Raw genomic sequence first — 12,327 nt, 5'->3', positions numbered from 1 at the left:
CCCATTTAACCATTACATTCCTGTCAACCCCATTTAACCATTACATTCCTGTCAACCCCATTTAACCATTACATTCCTGTCAACCCCATTTAACCATTACATTCCTTAAGACTCATTCAATGATAGAGAGGTCAAGTAAAAATGATTAGCACATATTTTACTCTGAGTGGTATGTGTGACTGCTTTTGATTTAGCGCAAGGCATGAGTCCAGCGCTTCTCTCCTCCTCGGCCCGCTGGCACTATCTGAAGCCTGATGGCTCTGACAGCCAGAGAGTTCTTTCCTGCAGCAGCTCTTTGCTCGGGACCATGAAAACAGAGCTTTATTTGATGTAACTCTGTCTTGTGTTCTCTGTCTGAGCTACAGCCTTCCCTGTAGCTCAGTTGGTAGAGCATGGTGTTTGCAACACCAGGGTTGTGGGTTCGATTCCCATGGGGTGCCAGCACAGGAAAAAAATGTATGAAATTGTATGAAATGTATGCATTCACTACTGTAAGTCGCTCTGGATAAGAGCGTCTGCTAAATGACTAAAATGTAAAAAAAAAATGTAAAAAAAATAATACAAGTTCTCCCTCCACCAGTACAGTGATAGGGTGTGTGCACTACGCAGTAAAGTTGGACTATGCATTACAACCAGGTTTAACCCCACTTTGTCTATTACCGTGGCTATTTCCCGTGGGACAATATAATCTCTCTTGGGATTGTTGCCTATCATCACATTGATGGGAACAGAACGTTCAGATGGGAACTATCTCAGTCACCTTCAGAAATGATGCTTGACACTGCCCAGCTGCTGGAAGGTCAGATCCAGAGCAGGGTTGTGGTTTGGAAACTAGAACCGATTCAGATGAGTCAGGGAGTTTATGGCATGGTTTTGACACCCACGCCACAGTTAATGGAGACCTAGAGCACAGTAGGTGTTCCGCTGACCATAAGTCATTGACTGAATCACACAAAATTAGATGAGGGGAAGGGGAAGTGGTGAGAAAACTCTTCAAACCAAAATGGGATCTAAGTTTCGTCATTTTCAGCCCCAAAAACCACAAATACTAAACAAAGTCAAAGTCTTTGCCTATCCATTTCAGCCGCTTAGTTAAAGGGAATAACTGAGAGGATCAAATGTAACATTATCCAACCATGCACTTCACTGGCCTCACATCTCCCTTAACTTTGTTTCCAATTCAAACAACCTGTTCCAAAAGTCAGCCTGTAGTGTCAAATGGAAACTCCATGGTCCAGTGTGCCTGTTGAAGCTGTTTCTCTGGGTTAAGGAGTGTGATGTTCCAGTTAAGTTTATTTTTCAAATATTTTTTCTCCCCTCTGTGGGCGCTTGAGATGGCCAATGGGAGTGACAGGGAGAGGTCATCTAAGTTCAAAGGGAGCTCATCCCTCACCAACGGTATGTCCGTGTCATGCAGCCTACATACCCACCCACCCACACACACACACACACACACACACACACACACACACACACACACACACACACACACACACACACACACACACACACACACACACACACACACACACACACCAAGCATCTCTGTTTCTCTCTGATGGGCTAGACTGCTGCCAACATATCCACCAATGTGGTGTTATTCCAAGGTGAAATATTAACTCAGCTGTTGGTGTTGGCAGGTTTCCTTAGCTCTCGTACCTCTCTTGTGCATGATGGATTCTTGGATTGGGAGACTTCTAACTGCACAGCAGAAGCACTTCAGTTGAATCTGGGAATTTTACATTCAGGGATCAGTTGTTATCGCTGTTATTAACAGTGATGATAGCAGCATCCCCCTCTATAAGACACATATCTTTCTTGCTGAGCTGGCAATATATTTTATATTAACCCCTTCATGTGATTTAAATTTCAAGGAGCTTCTGTCCACCAGCCAGTTGTAACCTCACATGTTATGGAACAAGAATCCTCCTGGCTTACACGTTGGAAGAGCTCGTAGGAATCTCGTTATACAGGATATTCCTATAGTTAGCCACATTTTATTCTGTATTACCAGGAAAAACTGACTGGCCACCCATTGTCCTTTATTCTGCCTTTTTAAAGGAGATGCAGGGACATTCTGTCTCCAAGGGGTAATCTACGGGCTAATAAAAAAGTAACTCTCTTTTACTGTTGTCTTAACCAAATTGTTGGCAAAGTGCAGTGATTTCTGAAGGACCCGTATTGTTGGCAAAGTGCAGTGATTTCTGAAGGACCCGTATTGTTGGCAAAGTGCAGTGATTTCTGAAGGACCCGTATTGTTGGCAAAGTGCAGTGATTTGGGAAGGACCTGTATTGTTGACAAAGTGCAGTGATTTCTGAAAGACCCGTATTGTTGGCAAAGTGCAGTGATTTCTGAAGGACCCGTATTGTTGGCAAAGTGCAGTGATTTCTGAAGGACCCGTATTGTTGGCAAAGTGCAGTGATTTCTGAAGGACCCGTATTGTTGGCAAAGTGCAGTGATTTCTGAAAGACCCGTATTGTTGGCAAAGTGCAGTGATTTCTGAAGGACCCGTATTGTTGGCAAAGTGCAGTGATTTCTGAAAGACCCGTATTGTTGGCAAAGTGCAGTGATTTGGGAAGGACCTGTATTGTTGACAAAGTGCAGTGATTTCTGAAAGACCCGTATTGTTGGCAAAGTGCAGTGATTTCTGAAAGACCCGTATTGTTGGCAAAGTGCAGTGATTTGGGAAGGACCTGTATTGTTGACAAAGTGCAGTGATTTCTGAAAGACCCGTATTGTTGGCAAAGTGCAGTGATTTCTGAAGGACCCAGTGTGAGAGTGTATTCTCAACACATGAGGAGAAACTCTAACTGCACAGAAAGTGCAGTAGTAGTAGCAACTTCTTATTTTGGCAGGTGGTCCCCACTCTTGTCAATGTTTTCAGCTCTCTGTTGTAAATCTCCCACCAGAGCATAGAAAATCTTGTGAGTTTGTCTTTCTGTGTGTTTGTTCTGACACATTCAACCTAAAGACAACTCCCAAAATACCACTGGCTCAGAACAACATCGCAGCGGGATGGCTGTATCGTCACGCCATGAGGCAATGAATATAACAGTGCAGGACAGGTTAACCCCAATGTAACCTCACAATCCATTATAGCCCACCAACTGTGAGCCAGTAAAGCCTTGAAATTAATAATGGAATATTTTCAAGTTCCTTGTTTGGGAAATTCACAGTAGTGCTAAAGCCAGTTGCTTAAACTAAATTTATTGTGTAAAATGTGTGGAAATGTTATAATGTGCCATTGAGGTAAAAATGGGGACCCAGTGCAGTACAGGAAGCCAGTGATCATGTTGGTGGAAACTGACTGACTATAGCTGGCTACTGTTATGCTACTCTGCTGTATCCATGGACACACTGCAGCGAATATGACTCACAAGCCTCTGACCTTTATCTTTTATAAAGGAGTGTCCCCCCCCGTCCCCCGTCCCCCCATCAACTCTCTGCCCTTTGTTCCCCATGTTGGACTTACAAAGAGATGGAGTGGCAAGGTTAAACGAGGGAGTCATTATTCCACATTGTTGTTTTTGCCTTGAAGACCCCAAAATATATCCTCTCACCCTCACTCCAGAGACTGCCTTACTGGTACATGGTAGGACGGGAAGCACGGGAAGCACACAGAGACATGAGGGAATTCCATACATTATTCCAGGCACTTTAAAGAGGAAGAGAGATAGAACGAGAGAGAGTGAGAGTCTGAATGTGGCAGTAGAAAGGCATTCCGGGCTAGTTGCCAACAGCACGTGTGTAATACTGCGTAATAAAACCCCATTATTATGGTATGAGATGACTGTGTTTGGGAGGAAATCCCCAGTTCAAACCCTTAAGCGGCATCATATTGGGTTCAGCAGCAGTTTCTTACCTAAAGGATTTAACATCAAATCAAATTGAATTTGTCACATGCTTGGTAAATAACAGGTGTAGACTAACAGTGAAATGCTTACTGACAGGTCCTTCCCAACAATGCAGAGAGAAATATATAAATAATAGATAACAATAATACAAGGAATAAATAAAAAAGGAATAACACCAGGAATAAATAGAAATATAATGACACCAGGCGTAAATAGAAATGTAATAACACCAGGACTAAATAGAAATGTAATAACACCAGGAATAAATATAAATGTAATAGCACCAGGAATAAATACACAATGAGAAATGAAAGCTTGGCTATATACCCAGGGTACCAGTACTGAGTCGATTAGAACAGGTAGTGTACAAGGTAATTGAGGAAGATATGTAAATATTGGTAGAGATGAAGTGGCCAGGCAACGGGATAGATAATAAACAGTAACAGCAGCGTAAGTGAAGAGTCAAAAGAGATTAGTGCAAAAAGGGTCAATGCAAATATTCCAGGTATCTGTTGGTTAACTATTTAACTAAATATTTAGCAGTCTTATGGCTTGGGGGTAGAAGCTCTTCAGCATCCTGTTGGTTCCAGACTTGGTGCATCGGTACCGCTTGCAGTGCCGTAGCAGAGAGAACAGTCTATGACTGGGTGACTGGTATAGAGGTCCTGGATCGCAGGGAGCTCGGCCCCAGTGATTTACTGGGCCGTACGTATTACCCACTGTAGCGCCTTGCGGTCGGATGCCAGTTGCCATACCAAGCGGTGACGCAGCCAATCAAGATGCTCTCAATGGTGCAGCTATAGAACATTTTGAGGATCTGAGAGCCCATGTCAAATCTTTTTAGCCTCCTGATGGGGAAGAGGCATTGTTGTGCCCTCTTCAAGACTGTGTTGATGTGTTTGGACCATGATAGATCTTTAGTGATGTGGACACCGAAGAACTTGAAGCTCTCAACCCGCTCCACTACAGCTCCGTCGATGTGAATGGGGGCGTGCTAGGCCCTCCGTTTCCTGTAGTCCACAATCAGCTCCTTTGTCTTGCTGATGTTGAGGGAGAGGTTGTTGTCCTGGCACCACACTGCCAGGTCTCTGACCTCCTCCCTGAAGGCTGTCTCATCGTTGTCGGTGATCAGGCCTACCATTGTCATGCCGTCTGCAAACTTAATGATGATGTTGGAGTTGTGCCGAGTCGATTCCCCTATGCAGTCGTGGGGGAACAGGGAGTACAGGAGGGGACTAAGCACGCACCCCTGAGGGGCCCCCGTGTTGATGGTCAGTGTGGCGGATGTGTTGTTGCCAACCCTCACCACCAGGGGGTAGCCCATCAGGAAGTCTAGGATTCAATTGCAGAGGGAGGTGTTTAATCCCAGGGTCAGTGGTATAAAGTACTTAACAAAAAATGCTTTAAAGTACTTCTTAAGTATTTTGGGGGGGGTATCTGTATTTTACTATTTATATTTTTGACAACTTTTACTTTTACTTCACAACATTCCTGAAAAAAATGATGTACCTTTTACTCCATACATTTTCCCTGACAACCAAAAGTACTCGTTACATTTTGAATGCTTAGCAGTACAGGAAAATGGTCCAATTTACTCACTTATCAAGAAAACATCCCTGGTCAGCCCTACTGCCTCTGATCTGGTGGACTCACTAAATGCTTCATTTGTAAATAATGTCTGAGTGTTGGACTGTGCCCCAGGCTATCCATAAATATAAATAACACAAACATTGTGCCTTCTGGTTTTCTTAATATAAGGAATTTGAAATTATTTATACTTTTACTTTTGATACTTAAGTATATTTAAAACCAAATACTTTTAGATTTTTACACAAGTACTATTTTACTGGGTGACTTTCATATTTACTTGAGTCATTTTCTATTAATGTATCTTTACTTTTACTCAAGTATGACAATTGAGTACTTTTTCCACCACTGCCCAGGGTTCTTATCTTAATTATGAGATTGAAAGGCACAATGGTGCTGAACGCTGAGTTGTAGTCAATGAACAGCTCATGAGATAGTATTTCGGATTACACAAGTGTCTGGCAGAAAACAGCTGAAACTATTTTGGGTGTTTTAAATAGCCCACTGATTTCCATGGGGACTAGACACAAAGATAGGATTTGGATTAGTTTAAAAATGTTCAAATTTGTCATTGTTTGGAGGCCTCGTTTGTTCTCTGACTACGTTTTTGCTTTCCGTTTAGCTTGACCCCAAACACGTCCAAATAGAGCTTGGAATCCCAACCTTTTAGAAGCAAAAGCAAAAGTCCTTCCTGGAAGTGGAACGACCACACGTGTTTTCAAAACACAATGTCCCGTTCTTTGTTGTTTCCCCAGCTCTGCACAGAGGGAGGCTAGGGACTTATGAATGGAGGTCCCAGAGTAACACTACCAATGTCAACTACTGTTTGAAAACTGTCACAAGAGCCCAACGCCAACCAGCAGTGAGCTAAATATGGCAACCCAGAGAGGCATCGGATAGTGATTGCTCTCTCTCGGTTTTTTGTTGGTTCCATGCCTGTCCTCTTTTTTTATGGCTCCTGATGAGAACCATGTCTTGGACCCTCTGAACAGAACCACCACAACAAGCACAATTTCTGGAATTTTTCAGGCGTTCCACTGGAGGAATGCAGCACACAGCTGTTCGGTGGGGGCGGGGGGGACACAGGGCGGACGGCTTCATGACGGGTCTTTTAAAGTGGGAACCATCCATCTGTAGTTTGTTGCAGAGCAGAGCAGAGGCAACAGCCTGGTTTTAGGAGAAGAGTTTCCCTCCAGTGAGTAGTGAGGTCAGGTTGTAATATGTGGTGTGTTCGTGTGTGTGTGAGAGAGAGAGACTCTTATGTAAAAGCAAGTGGATCAAAGTGTGGAACAAAAGTGGTGGAGTGGTAGAGTTTTTGAATGAGAGTCAAGTTCAATTTCAACCAAACAATAATACTGTAACATAACATCAGCTTTAGTATACTGGAGGTCATACAGTGGGGTAAAAAATTATTTCATCCCCTGCTGATTTTCTACGTTTTCCCACTGACAAAGAAATGATCAGTCTATAATTTTAATAGTAGGTTTATTTGAACAGTGAGAGACAGAATAACAACCAAAAAATCCAGAAAAACGCATGTAAAAAATGTTATAAATTGATTTGCATTTTAATAAGGGAAATAAGTATTTGACCCCTCTGCAAAACATGACTTAGTACTTGGTGGCAAAACCCTTGTTGGCAATTACAGAGGTCAGATGTTTCTTGTAGTTGGCCACCAGGTTTGCACACATCTCAGGAGGGATTTTATCCCACTCCTCTTTGCAGATCTTCTCCAAGTCATTAAGGTTTTGAGGCTGACGTTTGGCAACTCGAACCTTCAGCTCCCTCCACAGATTTTCTATGGGATAAGGTCTGGAGACTGGCTAGGCCACTCCAGGACCTTAACGTGCTTCTTCTTGAGCCACTTCTTTGTTGCCTTGGTCGTGTGTTTTGGATCATTGTCATGCTGGAATACCCATCCTCGACCCATTTTCAATGCCCTGGCTGAGGGAAGGAGGTTCTCACCCAAGATTTGACGGTACATGGCCCCGTCCATTGTCTCTTTGATGCGGTGAAGTTGTCCTGTCCCCTTAGCAGAAAAACACCCCCAAAGCATAATGTTTCCACCTCCATGTTTGACGGTGGGGATGGTGTTCTTGGGGTCATAGGCAGCATTCCTCCTCCTCCAAACACAGCGAGTTGAGTTGATGCCAAAGAGCTCCATTTTGGTCTCATCTGACCACAACACTTTCACCCAGTTGTCCTCTGAATCATTCAGATGTTCATTGGCAAACTTCAGACGGGCATGTATATGTGCTTTCTTGAGCAGGGGACCTTGCGGGCGCTGCAGGATTTCAGTCCTTCACGGCGTAGTGTGTTACAAATTGTTTTCTTGGTGACTATGGTCCCAGCTGCCTTGAGATCATTGACAAGATCCTCCCATGTAGTTCTGGGCTGATTCCTCACCGTTCTCATGATCATTGCAACTCCACGAGGTGAGATCTTGCATGGAGCCCCAGGCCAAGGGAGATTGATATTTTGTGTTTCTTCCATTTGCGAATAATCGCACCAACTGTTGTCACCTTCTCACCAAGCTGCTTGGCGATGGTCTTGTAGCCCATTCCAGCCTTGTGTAGGTCTACAATCTTGTCCCTGACATCCTTGGAGAGCTCTTTGGTCTTGGTCATGGTGGAGAGTTTGGAATCTGATTGATTGATTGCTTCTGTGGACAGTTGTCTTTTATACAGGTAACAAGCTGAGATTAGGAGCACTCCCTTTAAGAGTATGCTCCTAATCTCAGCTCCTTACATGTATAAAAGACACCTGGGAGCCAGAAATCTTTCTGATTGAGAGGGGGTCAAATACTTATTTCCCTCATTAAAATGCAAATGAATTTATAACATTTTTGACATGCGTTTTTCAGGATTTATTTGTTGTTATTCTGTCTCTCACTGTTCAAATAAACCTACCATTAAAATTATAGACGGATCATTTCTTTGTCAGTGGGCAAACGTACAAAATCAGCAGGGGACCAAATACTTTTTTCCCTCACTGTATGTAAACAGTAAATAAAATAGTGATTCGGGAAATAATTCCATACAGTACATATCGCAATACTACTTTTGGACGATATTATATAGATAGTTGACTCCAATTTTTGCTACTGTAGGTAGCGTTAGCTAGCACTAGTCAGCTGTACCTGCACCATAAATCTGGTATTTTTCATCCTGTAGCTTGTTCTCCATCTTCCTTTTAAATAGTGCGCCAACATATTTTCAGCTCTTTTGTTTCCCTGACTGATCAAAACAAATTTTCTTGTGATCTCTCGTCTCTCTCCAGCAGACATGTAGTGAGAAAAATGTTTGAATCATCAAATCGCAATAAGATCGCAGTATAGGATCGCAATACATAGTGGCACCTAAGTATCATGATAATATCGTATCGTGAGGTCCCTGGCAATGCCCAGCCCTAGTAAACAAGACTTTTTAGGAATATATATATATTATTTAAAGCATTAATGGACAACATATGAGCTTTAGGAAACATTAGCTTTATGCAGGACCGTTTTCTAGGAATCTCGGTGGTTTGAAATATGCACCGTCATATTTTTCAGGCCTTTGTTTATGTACACATCGATCCATCCATTCATGCGTAAATACACACATGGGCAATAAGAAAAAAGTCATAACGACAGAGTCATAACGTGTCTGAAGATTGTGATCTCTGATTTAGGTTTAGCGTAAGTAGAAGTATTAAAGAGAGCGATGTAGACCCTATACTGTAGTACTCTGTCATACTGAGAGGAATGTTTTGATCACTATAAAAACCTTTGACCACATCCCTTCCCCTCCAAATAACCTTGGACTCATACGAAACAATGATGTTATAACATTTGGGGGGGGGAAGTTGATATTGAGTGCCAACATTGGCATGGGCAGTTCATTCATGGACAACAGCTGTTCAGACTCCCACAGTGAAACATATCCGAACTCTGTGTACTTTTGATTGTGTGTGTGTGTGTGTGTTGTGTTCACGTGCATTTGTGTGTGTGTGTGTTTCTGGAGTCCACACAGGGAATTAGCCTTGTTGTGTAATTCCATTGACTGTCTGGATACTGTATGACTCAAGTAAAAGCTTCGCTGCAGATATCCGCACCTAAAGAGAAAATGTCATGATCGTGTTTGCCTGGCGACTAAACCGAAGGTTGTCAGTACACAAGCTGCTTGGGGAGTAGAGAGTCAAAAGACGGAAATCACTTATGAGACCGTCACACCTCACGGACAGCAGAGAGAATGACAGTGCTTCCTATGCTGAGCACCGCGAGCAGCACCTATCAACAGCTTCAGCCAGGCTCACCCCCAACTGGGATTTTAAATCCACCGTTTCAACCTCCCCTTTTGTCGCTCTTCCCTACAAATGTAATAATAGCATACAGAGCATCAACAAGATCAGAGGTCAATAAAAAAAAGTACATCTGCCCAAATAAGTGTTATGAGAAAGAGAAGAAGAGAGAGAGAGAGAGAGTCCCCACCAAGCTAGATTGACTGATTGATCGGGAGGAAGTGCTTGTTGACATGTTGCAGGGCTCATCTGGGTCTGCCCGGTTCTCCCAAGTTGTGACTGACCCGTCTGGCTGGCTGAGGTGCACAGCTGCTCCCCATGCCCCCCCCCCCCGCCCCCTTCTCATATGCCTCCCACCCACCCCACTCTAACACACTTACATAGCTCATCACTACCAGACCAAACCAGTATTCATCCAGCGCCCTACCCTACATGGACTGCACCGGAAACAACCCCCACCCCTCCGATCCCCAACCCTGACCCCTTCACAGCAGAGCACCACTTGCATAAGAACCAGCAGCAGAGTAGACCAGAATATGGGCTGTACTGACTCAGGGTAAAAACTCCCAAGGAATTTGTCACACCACTAGTAAGTCAGACTGTAGGATTCTTGACTGTAAATAGAGGAATGGTGTAATTAGGTTGACTGTAAATAGAGGAATGGTATAATTAGGTTGACTGTAAATAGAGGAATGGTGTAATTAGGTTGACTGTAAATAGAGGAATGGTGTAATTAGGTTGATTGTAAATAGAGGAATGGTATAATTAGGTTGACTGTAAATAGAGGAATGGTGTAATTAGGTTGACTGTAAATAGAGGAATGGTGTAATTAGGTTGACTGTAAATAGAGGAATGGTATAATTAGGTTGATTGTAAATAGAGGAATGGTGTAATTAGGTTGACTGTAAATAGAGGAATGGTGTAATTAGGTTGATTGTAAATAGAGGAATGGTGTAATTTGGTTGACTGTAAATAGAGGAATGGTGTAATTAGGTTGACTGTAAATAGAGGAATGGTGTAATTTGGTTGACTGTAAATAGAGGAATGGTGTAATTTGGTTGACTGTAAATAGAGGCATGCTGTAATTTGGTTGACTGTAAATAAGGCATGGTGTAATTTGGTTGACTGTAAATAGAGGCATGGTGTAATTTGGTTGACTGTATAGAGGCCTAGTGTAATTTGGTTGACTGTATAGAGGCCTAGTGTAATTTGTTTCACTGTAAATAAGGCATGGTGTAATTTGGTTGACTGTAAATAGAGGCATGGTGTAATTTGGTTGACTGTATAGAGGCCTAGTGTAATTTGGTTGACTGTATAGAGGCCTAGTGTAATTTGTTTCACTGTAAATAAGGCATGGTGTAATTTGGTTGACCGTAAATAGAGGCATGGTGTAATTTGTTGTTTACTGTAAGACTACTATGAAGCAACACTTTGAAATGCGCAGTGTGTATTAATGTATCCACTGAGTGTGTTAGCCAATGTCTGAATGTGTGTGTGTGTTTCTGTGTTTTACAGGTCAGGTCAGCCTGCCGGCCCCTCTTCTGCTTCCCTCTGGGGACACACACCTTCACCACACTGGGAAGTCACTCACCCTCACCTGCAGGTATGACACACATACAGCCACACACGCATACTCACACGCACGCACGCACCCACAAACAAACACACACACACACACATACTGAACCAACAAGTTCCCCAACAGAAAATATGTTTTAACTTACAGATGTAGGATCTTAATTTTAACCAGTTTGCTACAGCAGTAAAATAATCCCACAACAACAGGAAATGTAAATTATTATGTGGATTATAATTAATGGACATTTTTATGGGGGTTGATACATTTTTCTTAAGGGAAAATCAAGACTGAAATTTCAAAGTGGAAATTACAAATACATTACACATTTTAAATGTCCTACATTGCAGGAAAGTTCTCATGCAACAGGGTGTTCAAATTAATATTCTACATCTGTACTCTATAGGGCCCCATCACAAGAGTCAGGAGTTGTTCCTGCCCACACAACCAGACAAGGAAATACTTGTTTTTTACAACTCTGGGGTTTTCTTGGTTAGGTCATATGGACAGAACAAAAAAGTGTAAATGCCTTTTAAAATAGGCCATTCATTTTGATGATAGAGGTACGGAAATAATCTGAACTCCCTGGCAAGCCTTACATCAAACATCCAACCGGTTCATGCCAACACCCCTCCCATGTCATTTATTAGCTCCTGGTCCTGCTCCAGTGGTTGGCTGTTCTCTGGCCTGCCAAGAAAGCCTGTCTGGCACCATTAGACAGCTAGGCCAGGATAAAGTAAGGAGAGGGAATGTAAAAGGGACTGCTGGAGCATCAGACCGTCAGACCACAGAGGCAGCTAGGCAGTTACACTCCCAGCCAGGAACCAGTGTGGTCCCCATTTATCAATCTGTTCCAAATTCCTCTCGGGGGCTGATGGGACCCCTGTCTGTCTGAAGTGCACACATTTGTTAAGCGTTTAGAGAGCCTTGCATCATTTTCTAGACACTTCAGGAAAGCTAACCCCTGTGCTCCTAATGCAACGCTTCCCTCCAAGGCCATGTGCTAAAAAGTCCCCGGACTGAAACTA

The 12,327-nt window shown here is 43.0% G+C and overlaps 1 protein-coding gene across 1 annotated transcript in view; it reads left to right on the top strand.

Annotated features, from left to right (window-relative positions):
- LOC106604726 (vascular endothelial growth factor receptor kdr-like) overlaps positions 1–12,327 on the top strand; it is a 74,673-nt gene that overhangs the window by 2,432 nt on the left and 59,914 nt on the right. The window contains exon 2 of the mRNA XM_014199675.3: positions 11,239–11,326. Within this exon, the coding sequence (XP_014055150.1) occupies positions 11,239–11,326 (88 nt within the window). The remainder of the gene's footprint in view (positions 1–11,238; positions 11,327–12,327) is intronic.

Source organism: Salmo salar, chromosome 05 (genome assembly GCF_965601325.2).
Source record: "Salmo salar chromosome 05, fSalSal1, whole genome shotgun sequence".
Taxonomy (NCBI): domain Eukaryota; kingdom Metazoa; phylum Chordata; class Actinopteri; order Salmoniformes; family Salmonidae; genus Salmo; species Salmo salar.
This window is presented reverse-complemented; position numbering and strand designations above follow the sequence as displayed.